The sequence below is a fragment of the Nannospalax galili genome, unplaced genomic scaffold, assembly GCF_000622305.1.
Source record: "Nannospalax galili isolate Female #2095 unplaced genomic scaffold, S.galili_v1.0 scaffold907, whole genome shotgun sequence".
NCBI classification, from domain to species: Eukaryota; Metazoa; Chordata; class Mammalia; order Rodentia; family Spalacidae; genus Nannospalax; species Nannospalax galili.
Window position 1 is genome coordinate 2343948 of NW_008357958.1, and position 25219 is coordinate 2369166.

A 25219-nucleotide genomic window follows, 5' to 3' on the forward strand; every position below is an offset into this window, starting at 1 on the left:
GTGTTTGAACAGATCTGTTTGAACAGATCCAGGGACTCATTTTTTTTTTAAAAATTTCCAACCACCTTCCAGTCTTTACAGTCACAGACTCCAGGACCATATCCTCTCTCCATTTTCGGGTCCTAGAGCCACCCAACACAGTCTTTTGCGATTACCTCCCTACTACTGATCATCCATGACCTTCCAGATTCATCAGAATTACTCCTCCGAGGCTGCGGTCAACTGCCTGGTCAACTTGCACCTGCGGGCCTCCTACACCTGCCACTCTCTGGGCTATTTCAACCCAGATGATGTGGTTCTGGAGGGTGTGAGCCACTTCTGCAGAGGTAGTGAGTGGGGTTTAAAGTTTTTAATTGTGCCTACCTGGAGGGGTACGTTGTTTTTATTATTTAAATTGTGTGTGTGTGTGTGTGTGTGTGTGTGTGTGTGTGTGTCAGTGTGTGTCAGTGTCTGTGGAGGCCAGAAGAGGGCTTTGGATCCCCTAGAGCTGGAGATACAGGTGGTTGTGAATCATGGATGCTGGAAACTGAACTCCAGCCCTCTGGAATAGCAGTAAGTTCTCTCAACCTCTGAGCCATCCCTTCAGCCTAGGGTACCTTATTGTAATTGGCAGAAAGGCTGCATGTGGATGGAGCAGCAGCAGCTCTGAAAACCATGGTGGTAAAGCTAAATCCCTGCATACCTCTTTGCCTCCTTCACTGTAGCTTTCATGAAGCAAGCTCTCATGGACTTTTCCTGGTCAACCTGAGAGCTGAGGGGCATGGATTTGACACTGCCCTACAGAATAAGGTTCTGAGCGTGACTGAGGTCCTGAACTCCCAGATGAAGGAGAAAATCTCTGCTTCCTTGGATGGTGGCAGCAGACAATCCTCACAGTAATATGAGAGAACTGGCCATAGGAAGGCATCTCTGCCCAAGAATTAGCTAGAATCAAAAGAAAAACTCACACCAAACGCAACTCTAGCATTCAAAAAGTTCTCTACAGGCCAAGTAATCAAGTCCTTGTCTTTATTTTTGCTCCTGCTAACTACAGTTTTGGCTTTCATATAACGTTTTAGATTTATCGAAAGCAAGAATGACACAGCATGAATTTTGTACTCAGTGTGGTAAAACAAATGACGCACTTCTGTACACCTAGTCTGATGTAGGCCAGAGTCAAAATTTCTGGGGTTATTCCTTAACCAAACTATGCTATATAATGAAAAACTGTCCCATTCTTAAAAGAAAGTGAGCAAATGAGCTTTTTAAAATCTATTATTTTAAGCTGATCATATTTTAGAAAGAACCAAGAATGAGCTATTAAAAAAAAATCAATGCTGAAGGTTGGATCCAGGACCTTGGGCAAGATAGGCATGTGCTCTACCTCTGAGCTCTGTCTCCAGTCCCCAAGGAGAGAGATCTGAAGTCACATGTAGTTTTTGTTTTGTTTTGTCTTTTTGAGATAGGGTCTCCCTGTAGTCCCAGCTGGTTTGGCACTTGCTGTGTAGACCAGGCTGGCCTTGATCTCACAGAGATCTGCCTGCCTCTGCCTCCTGAGTGCTGGGACTAAAGGTGTGTGCCACCACGTCTGTTATACAGAATTTTTATTTTTCAAACATAAACATGTTTGCATATAAATATGTATATAAAATATATACCTTTATACACACACACACAGCCATATAACCAGAGCCCTACTCCCTTTTTCTTATACATTCAATTTGATTCCTAGGTTCTGTTGACTGCACTGCACTTCAGTGTTTGTAGATGAAGCAACTTGGAAGTTTTGTTTCCTGAGGAAAGTGTTGCTCACTCAGAACATGGAATCTTTAAGACTCTGAGAAGCAGGAACTGCAAATGCTGAGGAGAAACTGAGAAGTGTGTCGGGAGTGTGCACAGTAGAGTCGGGCTTTAGGTTAAGGGTCTACATGACTGGGTTCTTCCTTTTGCTCTAATTCTGAGCTGTCTGAAGAGTGGGGCTGATGCAGGACTGGGCTCCTGTGTGTGTGTGTGTGTGTGTGTGTGTGTGTGTGTGTGTGTGTATGTGTGTGTGTCTGAGTCCCAAGAGTAACAGTAAGTCATATTGCCATAAATGCTATTGATGGTCAGCGTGGCCACTCTGGGTGATGCCCTGTTGAGGATCTGTGTCCCTCCTGAATGTTATGGGAGTCTGACTTCAACTCCGTCTCAGGCCTGATAGTCATAGCAAACAAATAAAAGTGATAGCTTCAAAAATAGCCACAGGCTGTAGTTTACTATAATACTGTCTTTGCTATTAAGATGTATATATTTGGAACTTCATCCCCATTTCATAACAGTGCTCTTAATCCCTTGGAATTATCTGGGTGATAGGAATGTCTTTGTTCCAGTGAGGCAACTTTTGGTGGGTTCCAGGATAGGGCTGATCACCAGAAAGACTACACCATGATTAGAAGGTCAACCTCACACCCATCTTCTGGTTAGAAAGATGCTAAAGACTTGGTTACTAATTGACCATGCCCAGGAACTGTGAGATTTGGAAGCCTCCAGGTTGCTGAACTCTTCGAGCTTTAGGAGGGCCATGAGCCTGGAGAAGAAACGGAAGTGCCTCACGTTGCCCTGTGTGCCTTCATTTGGTGGTTCACCTGCATCCTCTGATGAGAAACTGAGAAATTCAAGTTCAACATTTCCCTGAGATTTGTGAACTGCTCTAGCCACTGATCAAACCTGAGGAAGGATTGTGGAAATGTTCAATTTATAGCTGGTCAGTCAGAATTGCAAGGGCCTGGATCTGAAACTGGCATCTGAAGGGGTAAGGGGTGGTCTTGTCGGGTTGAGTTCTTAACCTGTGGGATCTGACTCTAAACCTAGGTAGACAGTGTCAGAACTGAATTATATTAAAGGAGACACAACTACAGGAAAAATGACTAGTGCGGGAAAACATCCATATGCTTTTGGATGACCAGAACTCTAGTGAGAATATATAGTAGAGGGTTTTTTCCCATTTTGCTCACACTCCTAAAGGACCACTTAACAGATTTTTAAAAAATAAAATAAAGATCTTATTTTATTCAGATCTTTCCACAGAAAGGAACACCTCCTGAGCATTATGAAAGGCAGATACCTGATGACAACAGTGTTTTCCTCAAACCAGCACTTAGAACAGAGAGGAAAGGGGTGGAGGTGGGAAGTGAAACACAAGCAGATGTCTACTCGGCTGGCACAAGGCCAGCCCCTTACCATAGTGCGGGATGATGGCCCAGGCCATGGCCGAGGCGTAGATGCCGCCGATCATCCAGAACATGCAGAGCCAGCTGAGGTGCTCACCCCGCTTCTCTCGGGCCAGTACTTCAGCAAAGTAGGAGAACACAGTGGGAATGGCGCCTCCAATCCTGTCAAGAGGAATGGAAAACACATGAATTGGAGCTTGCACATCTCACATGAGGTGGGAAGGGAAAATCCCAAGGAGAATCTAGCAGTACACATCCTCTCCCACTCTTGGCATAGCAAACAAGTAGCATTTTCCATCATTTTATAGTATGGTCTCCATGGTGAATACAGGTCTATGTCACCCAAACTTGAAACTGCAATTAGGCTATATGGCCAAAAGGTGGCAGTGGTACCCTACTTGCTTTGGTTTAGAGCTTGGCTTGAGATTCAAATGGATTTTCTGCTCATGTTGGATGTTCACATTATTTATTAAAAGTCAGAATAATCTGGTGGCATATAGTGAATATTTTAACTGATACGTTTAAAAAAGAGAGACACTGTACTGTGTCTCACCTATGGGATTGATGGAATATTGGACACAGCTATAAACTCCCCTAGGAGGCTGTACTCCATCATGCAACCCCATCAAGGGGATGTGCCGACAAACACAGAATGAACAGGCTTACCTCTTAGATTGGCCCTAGTCTCTGTTCAGGGGATAACACAGCAGAATAAGGATGAACATTAGGGTCATTGGTAAAATGAAACAGACACATCAAGTATACACCAACAGGCTGGGGCTTCAATGTTTCCTTCCAGAATGGGTAGTAATTTGGATTTTGATTTTTACATATATGATTTTTTTGTTCCATTCTTCTCTTTTTCCCTTAAATATTTATTTTATTTACTATTATTTATTTATTTATGTCTTTTTTGAGATAGGGTCTCCCTGTAGCCCCAGCTGGCCTGGAACTTGCTATGTAGACCAGGTTGGCTTTGATCTCACAGAGATCCACCTGCCTCTGCCCCCCAAGTGTTGAAAATAAAGGCATGTGTCACCATGCCTGGCTTTTATTTTATTTGTTTGTTTGTATCATGGAAAGTATCATGTGTGTGTGTGTGTGTGTGCAGGTGGCTGTAGAGGCTAGAGAAGGTATCAAATACTTTGACCTGGAGTTATGGGCAGTTGTGAGCCCCTGATGTGTGGGTGCTGGGAAGCCAACTCAGGTCCTCTGGAAGAGCAGCAAGTGCTCTTAACTGCTGAGAATCTCTCCAGCCCCCTAAAAAGGGGTAGTTATGGGAGCTCTGACCGAGTTGGAGAGAAGACATGACCAATGGACTGTCTACTCAGGTAAAGGATTTTTAAAAATTATTTTGTGAATTGCATACAATATATTTTGATTATATTTAGATTCCCTCCTGTATCTGTGCCCCCTTCAACTCTTCACCAAATTTCTGTATTCTAACACCCCACTCCATATATATATATATATGTGTATGTGTGTGTGTATATATATATATATATATACACATATATGAATGAATAAATAAATCTTTAAGGGAAAGAGAGAAGAATGAAACAAAAATTATATATATATCTCCCTATACAGTCAGGTTGTCCCCAAATACCCTTTAGTGTGGTTCATTCACTGAAGCCTAGTCACCAACTAAGAGTCTCACCCTTGAATGTGACTGAATCACCCCTAGGTGAAGAGTTCTTAAGTGAGGGTCTACCCAACAAAAATTTTTTGTTCACTCTGGGAGGTGAGTCATAGATTTCATCATAATTTTACAAAAGTAAAATTTAGGATTACTGTCTCAAAAATATTACTTATTTTTGTTCCCAATTATATATCTGAGTATTTTCCAAAATAAATTGTTTTAGAAAGAAGTGCAACAATATAACCAAATTGTGCAGACAGCACCTGGGGATGTAAAGTACGCACTGTTTCATTTATGGTCAGAGTTCTACATGGTAAATTGCCATTGACATTTCAAATAAATGTGATGTCAAGGAGCAAAGGATGCCCATTCATCTAACAAGTGATTTTTGTTGAGCCTTTGATATCATAAAGGAGTATTGGTAGTGACTTTAGCAAATGCAATGTAAGGAAAGACCATTCTGCAGCAAACTGGACTAAATAAATGAACCAAAAGATGCACAACATTGTGTAGGTCAAAATAGGCAGAGTTTCAAGCATTTGACCCTGCTTATGGCGATGCTGTAGTTATTCACTATGGACATGGACAGAGTACTCAGGCCAATGGTATTCAGCCTGTGAGCTATGAAATTAATTTAGCACCTGCACAGCATCTTAAAAATTAGATAGAGATTAAAATATTTGAGGGTAATTCAACTAATAAAAAAGTTCATTTTATGAAACTTTTATTTCTATAAACATATTTATAGTGTACAATGAACATATATATAACATTATATAGTATTATATATATCATGATGGGACACAATATCTTTCCCTTCCCTCCTTCCTTCCTTCCTTCCTTCCTTCCTTCCTTCCTTCCTTCCTTCCTTCCTTCCTTCCTTCCTTCCTTCCTTCCTTCCTTCCTTCCTTCCTTCCTTCCTTCCTTCCTTCCTTCCTTCCTTCCTTCCTTCCTTCCTTCCTTCCTTCCTTCCTTCCTTCCTTCCTTCCTTCCTTCCTTCCTTCCTTCCTTCCTTCCTTCTTGCTCTTCTTTTTCCAATCCTGGGAATCAAATACAAGGTCTTGTGCATGCTTTGCAAGCACTAGACCAATGAACTATACTCCCTAGCCCTACAGTGTGTTTCTTGTAAGAGTTGCTGTAAGCCCCTTATCTAAAACATTTATATCTGCCTCTCTAGGCCACGGATACAGTGACTACCTGAAATTCCTATCATGACTCTATAAGTCTTCTAATGCAACACATGGGCAGCAACCAGGTCCCAGTCCATCATCCAAACCCTCAAACAAGAAACAACATATATGGTTGGCAGTGAGAACCAGCTGACCCCCATGTCACACTACACTGGACTCACAACTCTCTGGAAGAACTCATGCCATGGACAGCTAGCTCCTTTAAAAACTCAACAATGTTCAAATAGGTTTAAATGGTTTCATTACAACACACAGTTTTAGTAGGAAATAGGATGTGTTCCTCACAAGTTATTTAATGCTACTCCTTTGTCCACTTGATGTGTGGAATCTATTTTTCTGTAACATGAAGTCCCAGGTCCCTAATCTGGCATCACCTCCCCCACCTTCTCACCCCCTCCCCGGCATCCATGTGGAGGTCAGTGGACAACCTTGGATGCTGATTCTCGCCTTCCACCTGGTATGCGGCAGTTTCTTTCTTGGTCTCCACTGCATATGACAGGTAAGCTGTCCTGCAAGCTTCTGGGTATTCTCCTGTCTCCACCTCCCTGTAGGAGCTCATGCTATGCATCCAATTTTCACATGCGTTCTAGGGATTCAAACTCAGATCCTCATAATCATGTGGCAATCTTTTACCCATTGGGCCATATCTCTAGCCCTGGTATCACTTTTTAGTGGATAAATGAGTTGCAGTTTCTACTGATTTTTCATATCCCAATTAATGTTTCATTAGGATTCTGAATGTTTTGTATGGAACAGAGAGTTGTAAGTCATCCTTTGTGAAAGCCAAGATATGCCAGGTGTCTCTGATCTGAGATAAATGTACTCTGGCATGGCTCAAATTTTAGGCTGTAACCCTGGCTGTTAGTTTTCAGTAAGTCATAGTTACAAAAGGGACAAATATCAAGTATTCAGCAATCAAGCTGGTTTGAATCATTGCCTTTTCCTAAGGTGGTTCTTTTTGCATGGGATCTATCAATCTGTATATACACCAGGCTGCAAAGAACTCCAATGAAAGATAAATTAGGCTGAGGGATTAGCGTGGGATCCTACTTAAATCCTTTGCAAAATTCTTATTTATACTCAGAGATCTATAAAACAGTCCAAACGTTTACCTTCTTATTGTGGGGTGGATATCTGTTTTAGGGAAAAGATTACACAGCCTCCTTTACACAGAAGGAAACCATTCCATTGTGCTGAAATACTGCCTATCACTGATATTTCCTATTCTATGCAAGTTGAAGGTAGAAGACATACGGTGTGTCTCTTTGTGCCCCGTTCATCTAGCCCAGTGGTCTGACACATATGTTCACTCCTAAGAACTGAATTGCAGATTTTCCCATGTTGAAGTAGGCACACCAGCTATAAAGGTTTGAATGAGAAATGTCCCCAATAGGCTTATGTATATAAATGTTAGGTCCCTTGTTGGAAGCACTGTTTGGGGGAGGGTATGGAACCTTTAGGATGAATAGCCTTGCAGTAGGAAGTACATCACTGGGGGCAGACTTTGAGAGTTTATAGCCTCATTCCACTTCCAATTCTCTCTCTCTGCTTCTTGTGCGTGGCTGAGATGTGAATCTCCAGCTGCTCCTTCCATGCCCCTTCCCTCACCATTATGGACTCTTCCTCAGAAACTGTAAGCCAAAATAAATCTTCCTTTTATAAGTTGCTTTTGGTCATGGTGTTATCACAGGAACAGAAAAGTAACTGATATACCAACTCTCCCGGACTATTCTGCTCTGATGACTTAAGTATCCTGATGAACAGAAATATATACCAGTCTTGTAAGTCAGTCTGGCCACAAAAGAAGCTGAAGATACTGGGATAGAAGTAGTGATTATAGAAAGCTTTCAAAGTGTTCCCAAGTTCATTGTGCACCTCGGTCACTATGACCTTGTTTTCCTCAGATGCCTCGACGGCCCTTATCACAGGAAGAGTTCACTTGGAGCTAGTCAGAGGACAGTGGGCAATCCTAGTGGGCATTCTTGGAGCTTTTCAAATACCTCTGTGCCTTTTATAAAAATGTAGATGCTGGAGCTGGAGAGATGACTCAGCAGTTAAGAGCACTGTGTGCTCTTGCAGAGGACCCAGTTTCGATTCCCAGCACCCACATGGTGGATGACAACCATCTGTAACTCTAGTTCCAAGGGAATTCAACACCCTCTTATGACCTCCACAGACATTGCCTGACACAGTTGCACTGACATATATATAGGCAATACACTCATATGCATAAAATAAAAATGATGAATAAAATATTTAAAAAATGTTGAGAGCCATGTGGATCTCTGAGAGTTTGAGGCCAACCTGATCTATATAGCAAACTATAGGGTAGCCAGGGCTGTATAGTGAGACCTGGACTTAAAAAAAAAACAGGAAGGGCAGATCTGGCTTTGGTAGGATAAGGCTGAGATCTTAGCAGACAGCCTGAGAGGGCAGGTTCTGACCTCCATCTGTGTACTGTGGTCTCAACAGATTGCCAGAGAGTGCCTCTTTCCGGCCTCCCTCCGGCATAGGGGCTGAGAACACAGGGGATTGCCTGAGAATGCCCAGATCCTGCCTCCATGTGGTGGTGAGCTTCCCCTAATTGTGCCATACCCAACTCCCTAACTGTGATTGCATGAGGCCCCTCCCAAGGCCCTGGGCAGACCTGGCTTTGGTAGGCTGAGGCTGAGATCTTAGCAGAAAGCCTCAGAGGACAGGTTCCAACCTCCATCTGTGTAGGGGCTGTGATCTCAGCAGATCACCAGAGAGTGCCTGTTTCCAGCCTCCCTCTGGCATAGGGGCTGAGAACCCAGCAGACTGACTGAGAGTTCCAAAATTGACCCCCATTAGGGAACTTCCCAAATTTTGCTCTGAGTTCCCTCTAGTAGGGGTCCAAACCTTAGAAGGAAGACTAAGTGTACCTGAATGGAACCTGACTTGGGCTTCTGTGGGTGCTCCTGAGTAGCTGATCTGAAGCCATCCGCTCCCTCCAAAATAAAACCTGAGAGAACCTGAACCCTGGACCAACCAGGTTTACATAAACAATAAGAAAAGGACTAAGGCACACCAATAATACAAACAGAAGCATATTTCAACTTAATTCTCATATCAGAATCACAAACAACAAAAGAAATTCACATGCCAAAATCACAACCAAAGAATAATAAAATGGAAAGCCAAAACACTATGTCCCCACCAAATTCCACCAGTCCTGTAGAAGAGTTCTACAAGGAGAACCCTCTAGAGATAACCCAGGACACAGAATTTAAAAGAATAGTCATAAACATGACCAAGGAATTCAATGAATTTAAAGAACACACAAACAAATCAAAGAACCAAATAATAAATAAATAAATAAATAAATAAATAGGGATAAACTTCTGAATGAACTTACAAAAGAGATAGAAATATTAAAGAAAACTCAGGCAGAAATGAAGAAGGAAGTACAAAACTCAATAAGCCAGCTTGAAACAACAGGGGAAAGCCTCACTAGAATGAGTGAAATGGAAAACAGAATATCAACACTGGAGGATAAAGTTGAAGAATTGGACCACTCAAGCAAAGATTATGGAAAATTTAAGAAAAAACACAGGAATGGAATATGCAAGAGATGTGGGATACCATGAAAAGACCAAACCTGTGTATCATAGGAAGAGAGGAAGGAGGAGAATTTCAGGTTAATGGTGTAGACCAGGTCTTAAACAGGATTGTAGAAGAGAATTTCCCGAAATTAAGGAAAGATCCCCATACAAATACAGGGAAGACATACAACACCAAATAGACAGGATCAGAAAAGAAACTCCCATGACATATCATAGTAAAAACACTAAATGTACAGAACAAAGAGAGAATACTGAAAGCAGCAAAAGAAAAACAAGTCACATACAAAGGAAATCCCATCAGAATTACAGCTGACTTATCAATGCAAACTATGAAAGCCAGAAGAGCCTGGACCAAGGTATTTCCAGTTCTATATGACAACAGATGCCAGCCCAGAATACTTTACCCAGCAAAAATATCTATTATAGTTGAGGGGGGAAAAATATCTTCCATGACATGAAAAGCTTGAAAGAATACATGTCCACGAATCCAGCCCTTTAAAGAATACTTGAAGCAATACAAAGAGAGGAGAAAGGAACATCTATACCCCAGGGGCAATGAAAGAAAATAAATAAAGGTATAATTGAGGAAACAGAAACTTAGACAAAGAACACAAACAACAATCAAAATGACAACAACCAGTACACATCTTTCAATAATAACCTTAAATATCAGTGGCCTGAACTCCCCAGTCAAAAGAAACAGGCTTAGTGAATGGATTAAGAAACAAAATCCATCTTTTTTCTATCTGCAAGAAACCCATCTCACCTTCAAGGACAGGCACTACCTTAAGGTAAAAGGATGGAAAAGAATATTCCAAGCAAATGGCACTAAGAAACAAGCAGGGGTTGCAATTCTAATATCTGACAAAATAGACTTCAAAGTAAAACTAGTCAGAAGAGATAAGGAGGCTCATTTCATTCTGATCAAGGAACAATAAACCAAGAAGATATTACAATCCTTAACACATTTGCACCAAACTCTGGTGCACCCAAATTCATAAAAACAACACTACAGGACTTTAAGACACAGATTACCCCCAACTCAGTAATAGTAAGGGACTTCAGTACCCCACTGTCTCCATTAGACCGGTTAATTGGACAAAGAATAAACAGAGAGATGTCTGAATTAAACGATACCATGTATCAAATGGACCTAGCAGACATCTTTCGAATATTCCACCCAAGCACCAAAGAATACACTTTCTACTCAGCACCCCATGGAACTTTTTCAAAAATTGACCACATACTGGGCCCAAAAAAAAACCTTAAAAAAAAAAAAAAAAAAAAAAAAAAGGAAATAATTCCAAGCATTCTACTGGACCACAATGCAATAAAGGTCAAAATCAACACTGGAGGAAGCCCTAGTCACCACATGAACTCATGGCAATTAAACAACACACTCTTAAACAATGAGTGGGTCAAAGGAGAAATTAAGAAAGAAAAGAATTCCTGGAATTTAACGAAAAGGACAATACAACATGACATAATATTGGGACACTTTAAAAGCAGTCCTAAGAGGGAAGTTTATAGCTTTAAGTGCCTACATTAAAAAATTAGAAAGAGCCCAAATAAATGACCTAACACTGCTTTTTTCACAATAGTTAAGAGATGGAAGCAACCTAAGTGTCCCTCAACTGATGAGTAGTTAACAAAAATGTGGTATATTTACACAATGGATTTCTATTCAGCAGTAAATAAAGATGAAATAATGAAATTTGGAGGTAAATGGATGGATCTAGAAGCTGTTATACTAAGTGAAGTAACAGACTCAGAAAAATGAAAGACGCATGTTCTCCCTCATTTGTGGATCCTAGCACCAAATCCTTTAAAATTCCAGGTCCTTTTAATACTATGATACTGTACAGCAGTCTCTGCTGCATGAAATAACTACCATCATCACAACTTCAGCAGTGCCTGATCGCTAAGCATCGTCACAATTGGGCTTGTTGTCAGTTGTGTTCCCTCATTAAAGGAGGGGCAAGCAGGGTCATTGGGCCAGTCTCGCCAGCAAGCTGTATGTAATTTGGCCCTAATCACACATGGTCTCCTGGATTTGGGGTGGGCTAAAATATGCAGTCTGGGGAAGGCTAGGAAGAGAAGGCTTGATCCATGCTGGGTAAAGGCTTTCCAGTGTGCATATCCTCAGGTCATATATACACCTCAGCAACCCCTCAGTTATCTTGTAAGTAAACTCAATAAAGTTCCCCAGTAAAACTTTAATCAAACATTGGCTTGACACTAGAACCTTGAACGGTAATAAGCATTGCTTAGCATCCCCAGGAAAAGAAGTCTCACAACAGATGGAAAATTTATTTGTTAATGTTATATTTCATAATTATTTTTTTTTAAAAAGAAATGAGAATGTAAAAGGTGTTAAAAGGATATGGTAACAGAGATAGTTTCCAAAATAGACGGAAAAAATGAGAAAGCCTAAACAAATAATTAAGGTCTCTGTAGGTTTGTTGTGATATATAAAGGGTAAGACAAAAATAATATACACATAATCTTAAAATTTCTAAGGTCATAGTTTAGTCAACTAGTTTAAGGAACAAAATATATATGTAGTCAAGGTTTATCTGAGAACATTTGGTTTTTTACCCAAGCCTTATCTACATAGCACATGGTAATTAAAAGTACCAGACTGGTCGAACTAACATTATTGATGTTTAACACCCATAGTTTGAGGCCTATAGTAATCTGGTCAGAGGGACTTAAAAAGGACAGTTTTTGCCCCTTGCCTTCCAAGGTTGACTAAGTTCCAGGGGACTATAGAACATCTCTCAAAATGTCCTGTAACTGTGGTGAGTCACCTGTCCTCCTGTTCAGGGAGGCCATGGAGGCCCCAACAGATGGACTTGAACCTGTGTCCAATCTACAAGAGGACTGGAAACATCTCCTCCATGCTTCTAAGTGAAGCCAGACATGGTTGAGCAGGACCTTTGACTTATCTTCACATAGATGGAACTGGTAAAAGAAAGGAGCCAGGGGCTCCTCCCAAGCCCATGTGACACCTGAAGAACAGATCCTTAAACGACCTTAAGTGTAAGTATAAATTGATTTATTTGCGCCAACTGTATGATCTTAAACACCCAAAAGGAAAGTATAACCAAAGAGTAAAGTTATCAGTATCTTTCTTTAAGAGTTCAAGGTATTACACTTCTCAGACATTAGGCTTAAGTCTATATAAAAAGTTATTTAGACAATTAACTCTCATTGATGATTTTGTTCTGAATCAAAAAATGCTCCTCAGATGTAAGACTTCAGATCTTTGTCTATAATACTGTAGTGCCCACCTGTAGCTAAGGGAGACAACCCACTATTGTTCTAAAATGATGGTCAAATTTGTTTTCTCCCCCTATCTAGAAGCCTTTGAGACGGAACTGACACTGATTCTAACCACTCCAACAGCTATCAAAAATGCCTAAAATCAAATCCTGAATCCATCACTCTTGAGTCCAGCCTTGGCAGACAAAAGAAAAATGAGGAGGAACCCAACAGAGGGATGCTTTTGGAAGCTCTCATCAAGAAATTCCAATGGACTCTCATGAATGTTTGAAATTTGCCCTGTTTTGACTCTTTTCTCGTTCCCTATCTGTAGCTTGTAGCTTATTACTCTTGCCTTCACTTTTCCTTCACATCTCCAATTGACCAGGCAAGGACTTTCTTTTCCTCCTGCAGATAAGAGTTATGCAATTTGGGAGTCTTTTAGTAGACCCACCGAAGGGGTGCCCCAATTGCCTCATCCTGAGTCCCTTTTCAGCATGGAAGAAGCCAGAGCGGTCTGTGCCTGGTTCCCTATCTGCAAGCTGGGTAACCTCTTCAGAGGATGGTGTGATAAGAACAGAGGTAGGAATTAGCTAGGCATTTTGTGTAAAAAGACCGGAAGAAAAGTAGCCAGCTTCTTGGCTAGAAGTCAAAATGTCCTTGGGCCTCTTAGCAACATACTCCGTTCCAAAGGCCAAAAATGTTGAAAGTATTTGGGAGCTCTTATCTAATTCTTAATAGATTTTAGGGCTACCTCTTCAGAGGGGGTAAAGTTAGAGTAGCAAAAAGTCCCATTAAAGAAAAAGAAGAAAGAGTACACGAAGTTATTAGAAAAAAGTGATAGGGAGATATGGGAGGAGTTGGAGGTGAGGGAGCGGGCATGGATTTGATCAAAACTCCTTATATGCTTATATCGCTGAATGAAATTCTTTATAAATTATTTTAAAAACTAGCAACAAAAAGGGATAACCTGAAGTTCACTTCATAAAATGCCCTGTTTTACCTCTATGATATGGCCATGTGTCTGTATTTCAGAGCTATACTGGATAAGCACCACTTATTTAATCCTGTTTAATCTCCTGCTTCTTTCCTGGAAGAAGAAATTCTTGTTTTATTGACAAACATTTATTTAACCCTACGTCTATATGTATTTCTTCTTTTTGGAACTATTTAATCAGAAGTAAAATGTGGATTTGGTTTCAATATTTGCTTTAATGTTTAGTTTATTAATACAGAAATGAGTATGTGATATCTAAAAAATATTTTAAAATGTTGTAGCTGCAATAATCATCATCAATAAAATTATCTTGACAAGGGAGAAGTCAAGAGCTCTCTCTCTTTCTCTCGTTCATGTCTTTTAACATAATTTGGTTCCTCCAATAATTGGTGAAGGCAGGATAAAGCTGCCTACAGCCCAACCCCAAAACACACAATTAAAAAAAAAATTCTACTGATGTTCTACCTCAACTTTTTATGATAGCCTAATCAGAATCTACCATAAGAAAACAAACAACAACAAATGTGGACAAAGATAAAGGGACAATGGAACCCTTAGATGCTACTGGTGGTAATGTAAATTAGTTTAGCCATTAAAGAAATCATTATGGGGGTTCCCCAAGTATCTAAAACTGGGAACTTCTTTGATGAGGTCTACCTCTATATAAGGATTTGATGCTACTTTGTCTGAGTCTGTGTTATTTCACTTAGTATAATAGTTTTTAGTTCCATCCATTTCATGATTTCATCTTTCCTTACTGCTGAGTTGCACGCCATTGTGTAAACATACCACATTTTCACTATCCACTCCTCAGTTGAGGGACATTTAGGTTGTTTCCATTTCTTAGCTCTTGTGCATAGAGCATCAACAAAAATGAATATACAAGTATTTCTACAGTAGGATGAGTCCTTTGGGTATATGCCAAGGAGTGGTATAACCAGATCATATGGTAGGTTCATTTTTAGTTTTTAAAGAGTTCTCCATACTATGCTTTCCATAGTGGTTACACGAGTTTGCAATCCCACCACAGGTGAATGAGTGTTCCCCTTTTTCTGTATCCTTGTCAGTATTTGTTGTCATTTATTCTCTTGATCTTAGCCAGTCTGACTGGGGTAAGATGAAATCTTAAAGTGGCTTTGATTTGTATTTCCCTAAGTACTAGGGATGTTTTAAAGGTGTTTCTTAGTCATTTTATTTTTTCATTTGAGAACTCTCTGTACAAGTCTTTAGCCCATCTTTTTATTGGGTCATTTGTCTCCTTGTTTCTTTGTTTTTTGGATTCTTTGTATGTTCTGGATATTAATCCGCTGCTGGATGTGTAGTCGGTGAAAATTTTCTCCCACTCGTGGGTTTCCTCTTCACTTCCTTGTGTTTTTGCTTCACAGAAGCTTTTCAGCTTAATGAAGTTCCACTTGCCAATCATTGACTTTAATGCTTGAGCAACTGGTGTCTGATTTAGAAAGTCCTTTCCTACACCTATATCTTGTAGGGTACTGCCTATGTTTTCTTCTAAAAGTTTCAGAGTTTCCAGTTTCACATTGAGGTTTTTGACTCCTTCAGAGTTGACTTTTGTGCAATGTGAAAGATAAGGGTCTAATTTCATTCTTCTACAGGTAGAGATCCAATTTTGCCAGCACCATTTGTTAAAGATGCTGTCTTTCCTCCAGTGTGTGTTTTTGGTGTATTTGTCAAATATCAGGCGGCTGAAATTGCATGCACTCATGTCTGGGTCTTCTATTATGTTCTATTGATCTATGTGTCTGTTTTTGTAGCAGTATCATGCTGTTTTAATGACTATAGCTCTGTAATATAGTTTGAGATCTGGTATGGTAAGCCCTTCAGTGTTGTTCTTTTTGCTCTAGATTGATTTGACTTCCCAAGGTCTTTTGAGATTCCATGTGAATTTTAGGATTTTTTTCTAGTTCTGTGAAGAACGTCATAGGGATTTTGATTGGCATTTCATTAAATCTATAGATTACTTTTGGTACGATGATCACTTTTACAATATTAATTCCATGAATCCACGAGCATGGGAGGTCTTCCATCTCCTGGTGTCTTCTTCAAACTCTTTCTTCAAAGATTTAAACTCATTGTAGAAGTCTTTAATGTCTCCAGTTAGGTTTATTCCTAGATATTTAATTAATTTTTGAGACTATTTTGATGGGAGGGTTTCCATGAATGCTTTCTCGGATTGCTTGTTATTGGTATACACAAAGGCTATTGGTTTTCGTAGATTGATTTTGTAACCTACTGAAAGTGTTGATCATTTCTAGAAGTTTTTGGTGGAATTTTGGGGATCTCTTACATATAATATATCATCTGTAAATAGGGATAATTTGACCCCTTCCTTTTCAACTATTACTCCTTTAATTTCCTTCTCTTATTGCTCTAGCAAGAGTTTCACACACTATTTAAAAAGGAGTGGAGACAGGGCAGCCTTGTCTGTATTAAGTATTTTAAAGGGAATACTTCCAGTTTTTTCCACTTAAAATGATGTTGGTTGTAAAGTTGTTGTATATAGCCTTAATTATGTTGAGGTATGGTCCCTCCAGCCCCTCTATGACTTTTAATATAAATACATGTTGGATTTTGTCAAAGGCCTTTTCTGCATCTATTGAGATGTGATTTTTGTCTTTAAGTCCATTTATATGATTCATTACACTTGATGACTTTTGTATATTGAACCAGCCTCACATCTCTGTAATAAGGCTGACTTGATAGTGGTGGATGATCTTTTTGATGTGTGCAAGTATTTTGTTGAGAATTTTTGCATCTATGTTCATTAATGATATGGACCTATAGTTTTCTTTTTTGTTGTCGTGTCTTTAACCTGGTTTTGGTGTTGGAGTTCCACCAAAAGAAGTTTTGTATGAAACTCACAAGAATTCAACAAAAATATACATTGAAAAAAAAGAATCTAAAAATAGAACTACCATATATGATCCAGCTATACTACTTCTGAGCATGTCCAAAGGAATCTAAGTCAGCATACAACAGAGATGCCTGCACATCCATATATTGTGACACTGTTGACAACAGCCAAGATATGGAACCACCATACATGTCTATCCACTATTAATACCTTGGGTTGGGTGATTCTTTTTTCTTGGGGAACTGTCCTATTCATGACTGAATAAAGAAAATGTGATTATACACACACATATATGTACATGTATAAAATGGAATTTTATTTAGTCATAAGAAAGAATGAAATGTCATTTTCAGGAAAACGAATGGAACCCAAAATCATCCTATTGGCAAGACCAGACTCAGAAAGACAAATATCATGTTTTCTCTCGTATGCAGAATCTAGATCAAAAAGCAATAACATAACATTAAGGCAGAAGGAAGACTACAGGGAGCAGAACAAGAGAGGATAGGAGGGTAAATGTGAGGAAAGCACAATGTTGTACAAATATAAAAATATAATGAAAGCAATTATTTTATATACTAATTAAAAATGGAAAATGTGAGGGGACAATATACATTATTTGTTGTTGATGATGTTTATCAAATTAAGATACAGTTTCTGAGAATACACCAATAGACAAAAACTAGTGGAAATTCTCACATTCCCTTATATCAATAGTTCTTAAAAGTATTGTTGATTCATTTTTTTTCTGACCCACCCCTGCACAGATATAATATCTAGAGATACCCAGAGACAGGGCTAGTTGTCACAGCTTGGGGGCTGCTACTAGCATCAAGTAGGAAGAGGCCAGGGAGGATGCCAGCCTCCTACAATGCTCCCCAGGAAAAAGGAATTACCCAGCCCAAGGTATTAATGGTACTACGGTTGAGAAAGAGTTGCAATGAATGGAGATTTAATGTGAAAAACATAATTGGTTTCATATTTTAAAAAATCCACAATGTGAGCATTAAATAATTATCTTTTATATTACTTGATGGGTAATACATCCTTCAATTCCCTTAACACTGAAACCTTTTTGTTCATTATACAGTGCTAGCTAGTTACTGTTGGAAGTTGTTCACGTTCTTTTGTTCTCAAGTTAATTTTTGATGGAATGTTTAGATAAATGAAGCAATCAGAGCAGAGGAGTTTATAAGGAACTTCCTCAGTATCAGGTATTAAATCTAGTGTATGAGCTTCCCAAAACTGTCAAATCTTAATTATCCTTGGTAATGGGAGACAGCAGAAAAACAATTGAAATCCATACCATGTAGGATAAAATTACTCAGGTAAAATTTACATACATTCACGCAAATGAAATTGAATATTGATAATTGGCATTTCAGAGCTGGGAAATAAAAATTTAAATAAAGTAATATTAATTTTAATAAGTAAAGATAATTTTAGGCTTTTACAACATGAATTATAAAACTGCAAAAAATAAATTCTATATTAAAATATATTCCTAGAATAAATTGGGACATCCCCCAATGCACAATAGGTCTTTGTGATTCAATATGAGTATTTAGTAAATATAAAATATACTTATTTTCCTCACTAATAAGGACAAAGTCATGAGTGGGGTATTGTGAAAGGCAAAGGGAACTCCAGCTGTACAGACAGGATTTCTCCTCTGTTAGGAATGGAGGCACATAAGCTGTATCAGGTTAGCACAGCAGGTGAGGAAGTTGCCAAAGATTACTATCTGCACAATCCTTCAAGAAACTAGGAATCCTGACTATTCTAATCCCTGTAAACTTTCGAGTCCAGATAGCAATGAGGTATGTGTGGGGGGCTACATTTACTCCTGTACCTCATCATACTGAGTTACACAAGCTTCTATGGCTTCATAAGTTTTCTCCAAGTGTTAGCGGCTTAGTCCCTACCCTATGCAGCTTTTGACAGGTGATAGAACTTTTATGAGGTGGAATCTGGGGAGAGGTATCTTGGTCATTGGGGGCCTGCCTTTGAGAGGGTACTTCAACCTTCCAGTTTATCTTCACTTCCTGGCTGCCATGAGGAGAGAAGCTCACTCTGCCACAGGCTCCCTGGCTGCTGTGAGGTGAGCATCTCACTCTACCATAGGCTTGCTGGCTGCTGTGAGGTGAGCAGCTCACTTTGCCACAGGCTTGCTGGCTGCTGTGAGGTGAGCAGCTCACTCTGCCACAGGCTCTCTGGCTGCTGTGAGGTGAAGCAGCTCACTCTACCACAGGCTCCCTGGCTGCTGTGAGGTGAGCATCTCTGCCACAGGGTCCCACCACAATGTACTGCCTTATCACAGGCCCCAAAGTATCAGAATCAATCAGCCATGGATTAAAACCTTCAAACAATGAGACAAAATGAACCATTCCTCTTTTTAGGTACTCTAGCTCAGATATTTTGGTGTCCTAATGGAAATCTGCCTAACATACTGTCTGTTTAGGCAAAGAGAGGCTCAGAGTTATTCAGTGAAAGAGGAGAGTTACAGATAAAAAGAGTAATTATATGTAAAAGGGATTGGTGTATAGCAAGTTTAGGGGGTAAATTATGGAATATCTGTTGAATTTTTGCCTGAGGAGGGATTCTACTAAGTAATTTGGTTCCATTTTTAATTCTCCAGCAAAAATGTGACAAACAATAATTCCGTTTAGGGGCTGGTGAGATGGTTCAGTGGGTAAAGTGCTTGTTTATACAAGCATGAAGTCACTCTAGCTAAAACTGAGAGCCTCAGTTCCAGTGAGAGACCCTGTCTTAAAAAATAAGGTAGAGAAACAATTGAGAAGGATGTCTGGACATTAACCTCTGGCCTCCCCATGGGCCCTTATGGTTGAGTGTGCCTACAAGCACACATGCACATATGTCTACAATACATAAAACATATGCATAAAGAATAATTTAATTTCAGCTTTTTCACAATACAATTTTCAAACAATCTTTTACAACCATCTTCCATTTCCCATTTCTGTTGGGAAGCAGGGCATTATGTAAGAACAGAATTAAGGAAGAAGTTAAGGAATCACTTGCAAAGCCACATGGTCCATATAGATAATTAGTAGACGGTAAAGTTCACCAGGAACTGACTCTGGCAGCTTTCATTCAGACAAGTATTACTGGCTTATACAAAGAACAGTGAACTGGCTAACCTATCAGGAATCACAGTTACAAATAACTTGCATGAAAAACATCCTTTTCATCCTTACTCTGAATCAGTGAAAAGGAGGGAGGACACTGTGCTGTCAGGTGAGTTATACAGCAATCAGAACCAATGGATTATGCTTTTAATGGAATCCAGAAACAAGAAATCAAAGCAGCAGTTCAAAAGATATCAGTATCTATTTTTAATTTTTAATTTTTTGAGGCACCTCCATACTGATTTCCATAATGGCTGCACTAGTTTTCACCCACAATGACCCAGCTATATCACTCCAGGGCGTATACCAGAAGAACTCCATCTGACCACAGAGATACTTGCACATCCATGTCTATTGCTGTTCTATTTGTGATATCCAAGGAAATGGAACCAGCTTAGATGCCCATCAATAGATGGATGGGTAATGAAAATGTGGAAACAGACATAATGTAATTTTATTCAGCTGTAGGGAAAAATGAAATCATAAAATTTACAGGAAAATGGACAGCTCTGGAAAATATAATATTAAGTGAGGTGACCCAAACTTAGAAAGGCAAAAGCATATGTTCTCCATCATATGTGCATCCTAGCCTGTAATGTAAACATGTTGACATGTAAACAGGTATAAGTGTGGGTAAATCCTAAAAATCTAGAAAGGAGACCAAGGGAGGGTAATAATAGGTGATAAGGAAGGATGCAGATGGACAAAAGGACACATGGGGACATGAAAGAAGAGAGACTGGAAGAGTCTATGAATGAGGAAATAGGAGAGCAGGGGTGAGGAGAATGAGGGGCAAGGAGACTCACTAAAACACACTTTGCTTGAAAATGTCACAATGGAATCCAATTTTAAGAAAGAAAAAATATTGTTTGAGGATCTCTGGGATTCCTCTGGTTAACAATGCCAAAAGAGGGAGTCCATTCCTGGCACTGGGCTCTTCATTTGTTAGTCTATTAAGGCCACTGAACTCTGTTATAGGGTAAATATCTTTAAACTCTTCTTATATTGTATATGTATATACTGAGAGAAACTTCTATAGTTTGCTTCCACATGACCCTTTCAAAAGGTCTTTAATGTTAATTATCCCTCCTTTTAGTCCCTCTTCTGCCCTACCCCCCCATTCCCCACCCCATTAAACCTATCCTATTTATTATTCCCAATCTCCATTTATATCCCTGTATTCTATCCCCTTCCTGTGAGCCATCCTCCATGGCACTTTATTAGTTTCTTAATCTTGAAGGATTTTCCAATTGAAACACACCATCTAAGGACTGAAAGATAACATCTACTTATGAAGAGAGTATGTGACTTGTTTTTTTTCTGGATCTAGGTTACCTCACTTAGGATGATTGTTTCAAGTTCCATCCATCTACCTTGAATTTCATAATTTCATTTTTTCTTAACAGAATATTCCATTGTGGAAATGTACCATGTTTTCATTATCCACTTATCAGTTGATGGGTATCTAGGTTGCTTCCATTTACTGGCTATTGTAAATAGGGCAGCAATAAACATGGATGAACAGGTATCTCTGTAATAGGATACAGAGTCCTTTGGGTATATGCCCAAGAGTGGTATAGCTGGATCATTTAGGAGGTCTATTTTTATCTTTTTGAGGAACCTCTACACTGATTTTCATAGTGGCTTTGGCTTTACCAGTTTGCATTCCAACCAGTAGTGAATAAGTGTTCCCCATTCCTCACATCCTCACTAGCATTTGTGATCATTTGTGTTTTGGACCTTAGCCATTCTGACTGGGTAAAATGAAATCTCAAAGTAGTTTTAATTTGCATTTCCCTGATGGCCACTGCACTTGGTTATCCACTAGAACTTGACAGTAAGATCAGTCTTGCTGAAGATACTACATATCTGAGTCACCAAACAAATAAGAAGAAATCAGGCTGGTACTGGTCTTGAAGTTACGTCTCTGCTGGCTAGCTTTCATAGTGCTAGAAGGTACTATTCAAGCTACTGATAGAGAAAGGTAATCATCAACCTTGCCCAGCTGTGAACCATGCAAGCTACAATAACAACTGGCTTGGCAAAACATGCCCACTAGTGCAATAGTGGCACTAATATTATGGGAGTAACCAAACATCTTCTAATTGGATTTAAGACCTGCTTCACAATAAGGAGTCCATACCTGACACTGTTATCAGGGCAAGAACTTGTGACTAGAAGGTCATAGACCATAGTAGGGGGAGAACCTACTACTATCATTCTTCTAAATAGACATAATATGAAATTGACTTAAAATGGCTTACTGTTATACCCATAGGTTAGTGTATCTCTCAACTCTCATCAGAGAAGGTTGTTCTCTCAGCAGATGGCAATTACCACAGAGATCCACAAATGGTCAACATGCAGAGAATAAGAGTCTGCAGAGTGCTCAGACCTAATTGGGACACCTATATCATACCCTCTTCTCTCAAAGCTCAGGGATCATTGTGGAAGAAGGGATAGAAAGATCAAAAGAGCCAGAGGTGGCATATGAATACAAGGAAATGGTGTTGTCTGGGCACCACAAAGTAATTGCACATATGAGCCCATATCATTTATGACAGCATGCACAAGGCTTGTGCAAATCCAAGCCAGACAGGGGCCCCAGCATGGATCAGGAGGTGGGCAGCAGAAAGCCCTAGCCCTAGCTGAGAATCTACTGGCAACTAATGGATACTGGGAGGGAGTCAGTCAGTTCTCCTTACTGGTATGATACCTGGTAGGTTGACCAGACTCCAGGCCATGGACCTACATTCAGGAGCACTCGGGAGGTATGGATTGGAATCAAAAGGCTTTTAAAAATAATAAATAAATAAATAAATAAATAAATAAGATAGATAATAATGGAGGACATGAAATTGGGGGAGAGTTAGTGGCGGAGGGGTTGGAGAGGGTGGAAGAGAGTCTGATGTGATCAAAATACATTGTGTGAAATTCTGGAATCAATAAAAATTATTAAAATATATCGGTATCTTCTGTCCTATGACGGTAATGGAACATCACAGACCCCAGAGAGGCTGTTCTGATTTGGTGAACGAGCACAAACCTAACAGGCTGAATAGGCTGGGTGAACACAGGAAAAAGGGTGCTTTATTGATCAGAAGCTACATGTTTGTTATAAGGAATCAAGACAGAAATGATTAGAAGCACACTTTCTGGTAATGGAAACCATCATCCAGTCAAAGATGAGAATTTATGCAGCTAGTGGCAGTGCTAAATGTTGTGTGATGTGGGCAGCTTTAGTCCTCCAATCTCCAATACCAAAATGTAAAAAAAATATTCTTTGACATAGGAAGTTGCTATTTTGTAAATATTATGCAAACTATAAATACAACATTTACAGGTAGGAGACTTGGTTATTTAAAAACATTGATCTGAAAACATAACTGGGAAAAATCTCTACATCACTAAAAATGACAACAAAAACACAGAAAAGAACATAGCAATGCAGCTTCTCTAACTTGCTTATGGTCAGGTTGGTCTCCTAAGCCCTTGAAACTGTAGATATATACACACCCGCAAAAGCAGTCTGGTGCTACTGGGGGAAATGGCACAGTCACAGAGAAGAATTCTAATGCTGTCTTGCAGAGGAAAATAACCTCATCTAACTCTTGAGAGAGCTGGAAGAATATATTCCCTTAACACCTAAATAGTATGAACAAAGAAGGAGGCCTTACTGTAATTGTCTGCAAGAAATGGTAGAAGTACCAATATAATCAGCCACTGGCTGCATACATCTTATCCACTCCCCCTCAAGCCTCTGCTTGCCTATTCACCCATCATTCCTCCATCTATCCCTTTACCCCTTCAAGCTCTGCATTAGGCATATTGCCAATTGCTTGAACATAGACAAGAGCACCATGCCTGTCCTTACGGGGCTTCAAGAATGAATTCTAAAGTGCATACGGAGAATTTGTGACAATTTTATGAGGAAGATCTTTTGTTCCATTCCTTCTTCTTTGGACTGAATACCATCGTTACCAAAGGGTAGACTGGGAAACAAATTATGTAAAAAAGTCAACGTTTATATCAGAAAGTTTTATAAAGGCATCCTGTAAGACACTGTCTTCCAGTAGAAATATAATGTGATCTGAGACACATACATAATTTAAAATTTATAGAAGGGATATTAAAATAGAAAAAACTATCAAGAAGGTTAATCTTAATAGTATTCATCTAACCTAGTATAGCCAAAATATTATCATTTAATATACCTTAAGTGTAAAAACTCTGAGATATTTTAGTTTCTTTTATATGTTCTTCAAAATCTAGTGTACAGACTTTGCACTGCAATACATCTCAGCAAGGCTAGTCACATTTAAAGTATTTGGTAGCTATCTGTGGGCAACAAACTCCCAAGGAAATATTGATATATTGTGTACCACTGAGTTTGAGATTATTTTTGAATTAAAGATAGTCCAACTTTTGTCTCATTTTACATGCTGAGAACAATCCTCCCATTCCAATTTTCTGAGGTCAGAGATCTTCCTGAACAGGTCTGCTAAAACATTTAGGAGCACCAGTCATATTTGGGGTTTGGTGCCACATAAAACCAGAGAAATTTCTGATTGAGTCTGAGACACAGAACAGCCTGGTGGTTATAATCATAGGCTCTGGATCATGGGTATGAAACATGGCTAGAGCAGTTAATGTGTGACCCTGGGGAGTTACTACACCTTACAGTGCCTCAACCTCATCTACAATACATAGATAAATATGCATGCTTAATGACAGCATTTTTTTCATGGGGAATGATGAGGTTGAAGTGAGTTAATTTGCATAAAGTGTTGAACCCAGCACCTCTCATAGGGTGTTTTATAAGACACGTTTAAGAAGTCTTGAAGGACTGGAGAAATGTCTGTTACTCTTGCAGAGGATCTGGGCTCAATTCCCAGCACCCTCATGGCGGCTAACAACCATCTGTAGTCTTAGTTCCAGGTGAATCTGATTCGCTCTTCTGATCTTTGCAGGCATTGCAGAATACATGGGTGCACTTACATACATGCAGACAAACACTAATACACATAAAATAAAAATGATAAAAATTTTAGTAATATTGTTAAAAAATAAAAAATCTTGAAAAAATCTTAAATGAATCTTCATTTTCCTAATGTGATAAGTAAAACATTTCTTAGCAGAGTACTTTTGAAAGGAAAATTGTAAGTTTCTGAATCAGACTAAAAACCAGAAGACTCAGGGGCTATGGATCATTTGGAAATAGCCTTAATTTTCTTGTTAAAAATGCATAACATTGCCTGTTTAACTTTTAAAAAGCAATTGTGAAAATAAAATGAGCTGTTACAAATAAGGCACTTTGGAGAACTCTGTATTTA

The 25219-nt window shown here is 39.3% G+C and overlaps 1 protein-coding gene across 1 annotated transcript in view; it reads right to left on the reverse strand.

Annotated features, from left to right (window-relative positions):
- Positions 1–25219, reverse strand: part of Sv2c (synaptic vesicle glycoprotein 2C) — a 241573-nt gene that overhangs the window by 98465 nt on the left and 117889 nt on the right. Inside the window, exon 4 of the mRNA XM_008855998.1 lies at positions 3199–3350. Coding sequence (XP_008854220.1) covers positions 3199–3350 — 152 coding nt within the window. The remainder of the gene's footprint in view (positions 1–3198; positions 3351–25219) is intronic.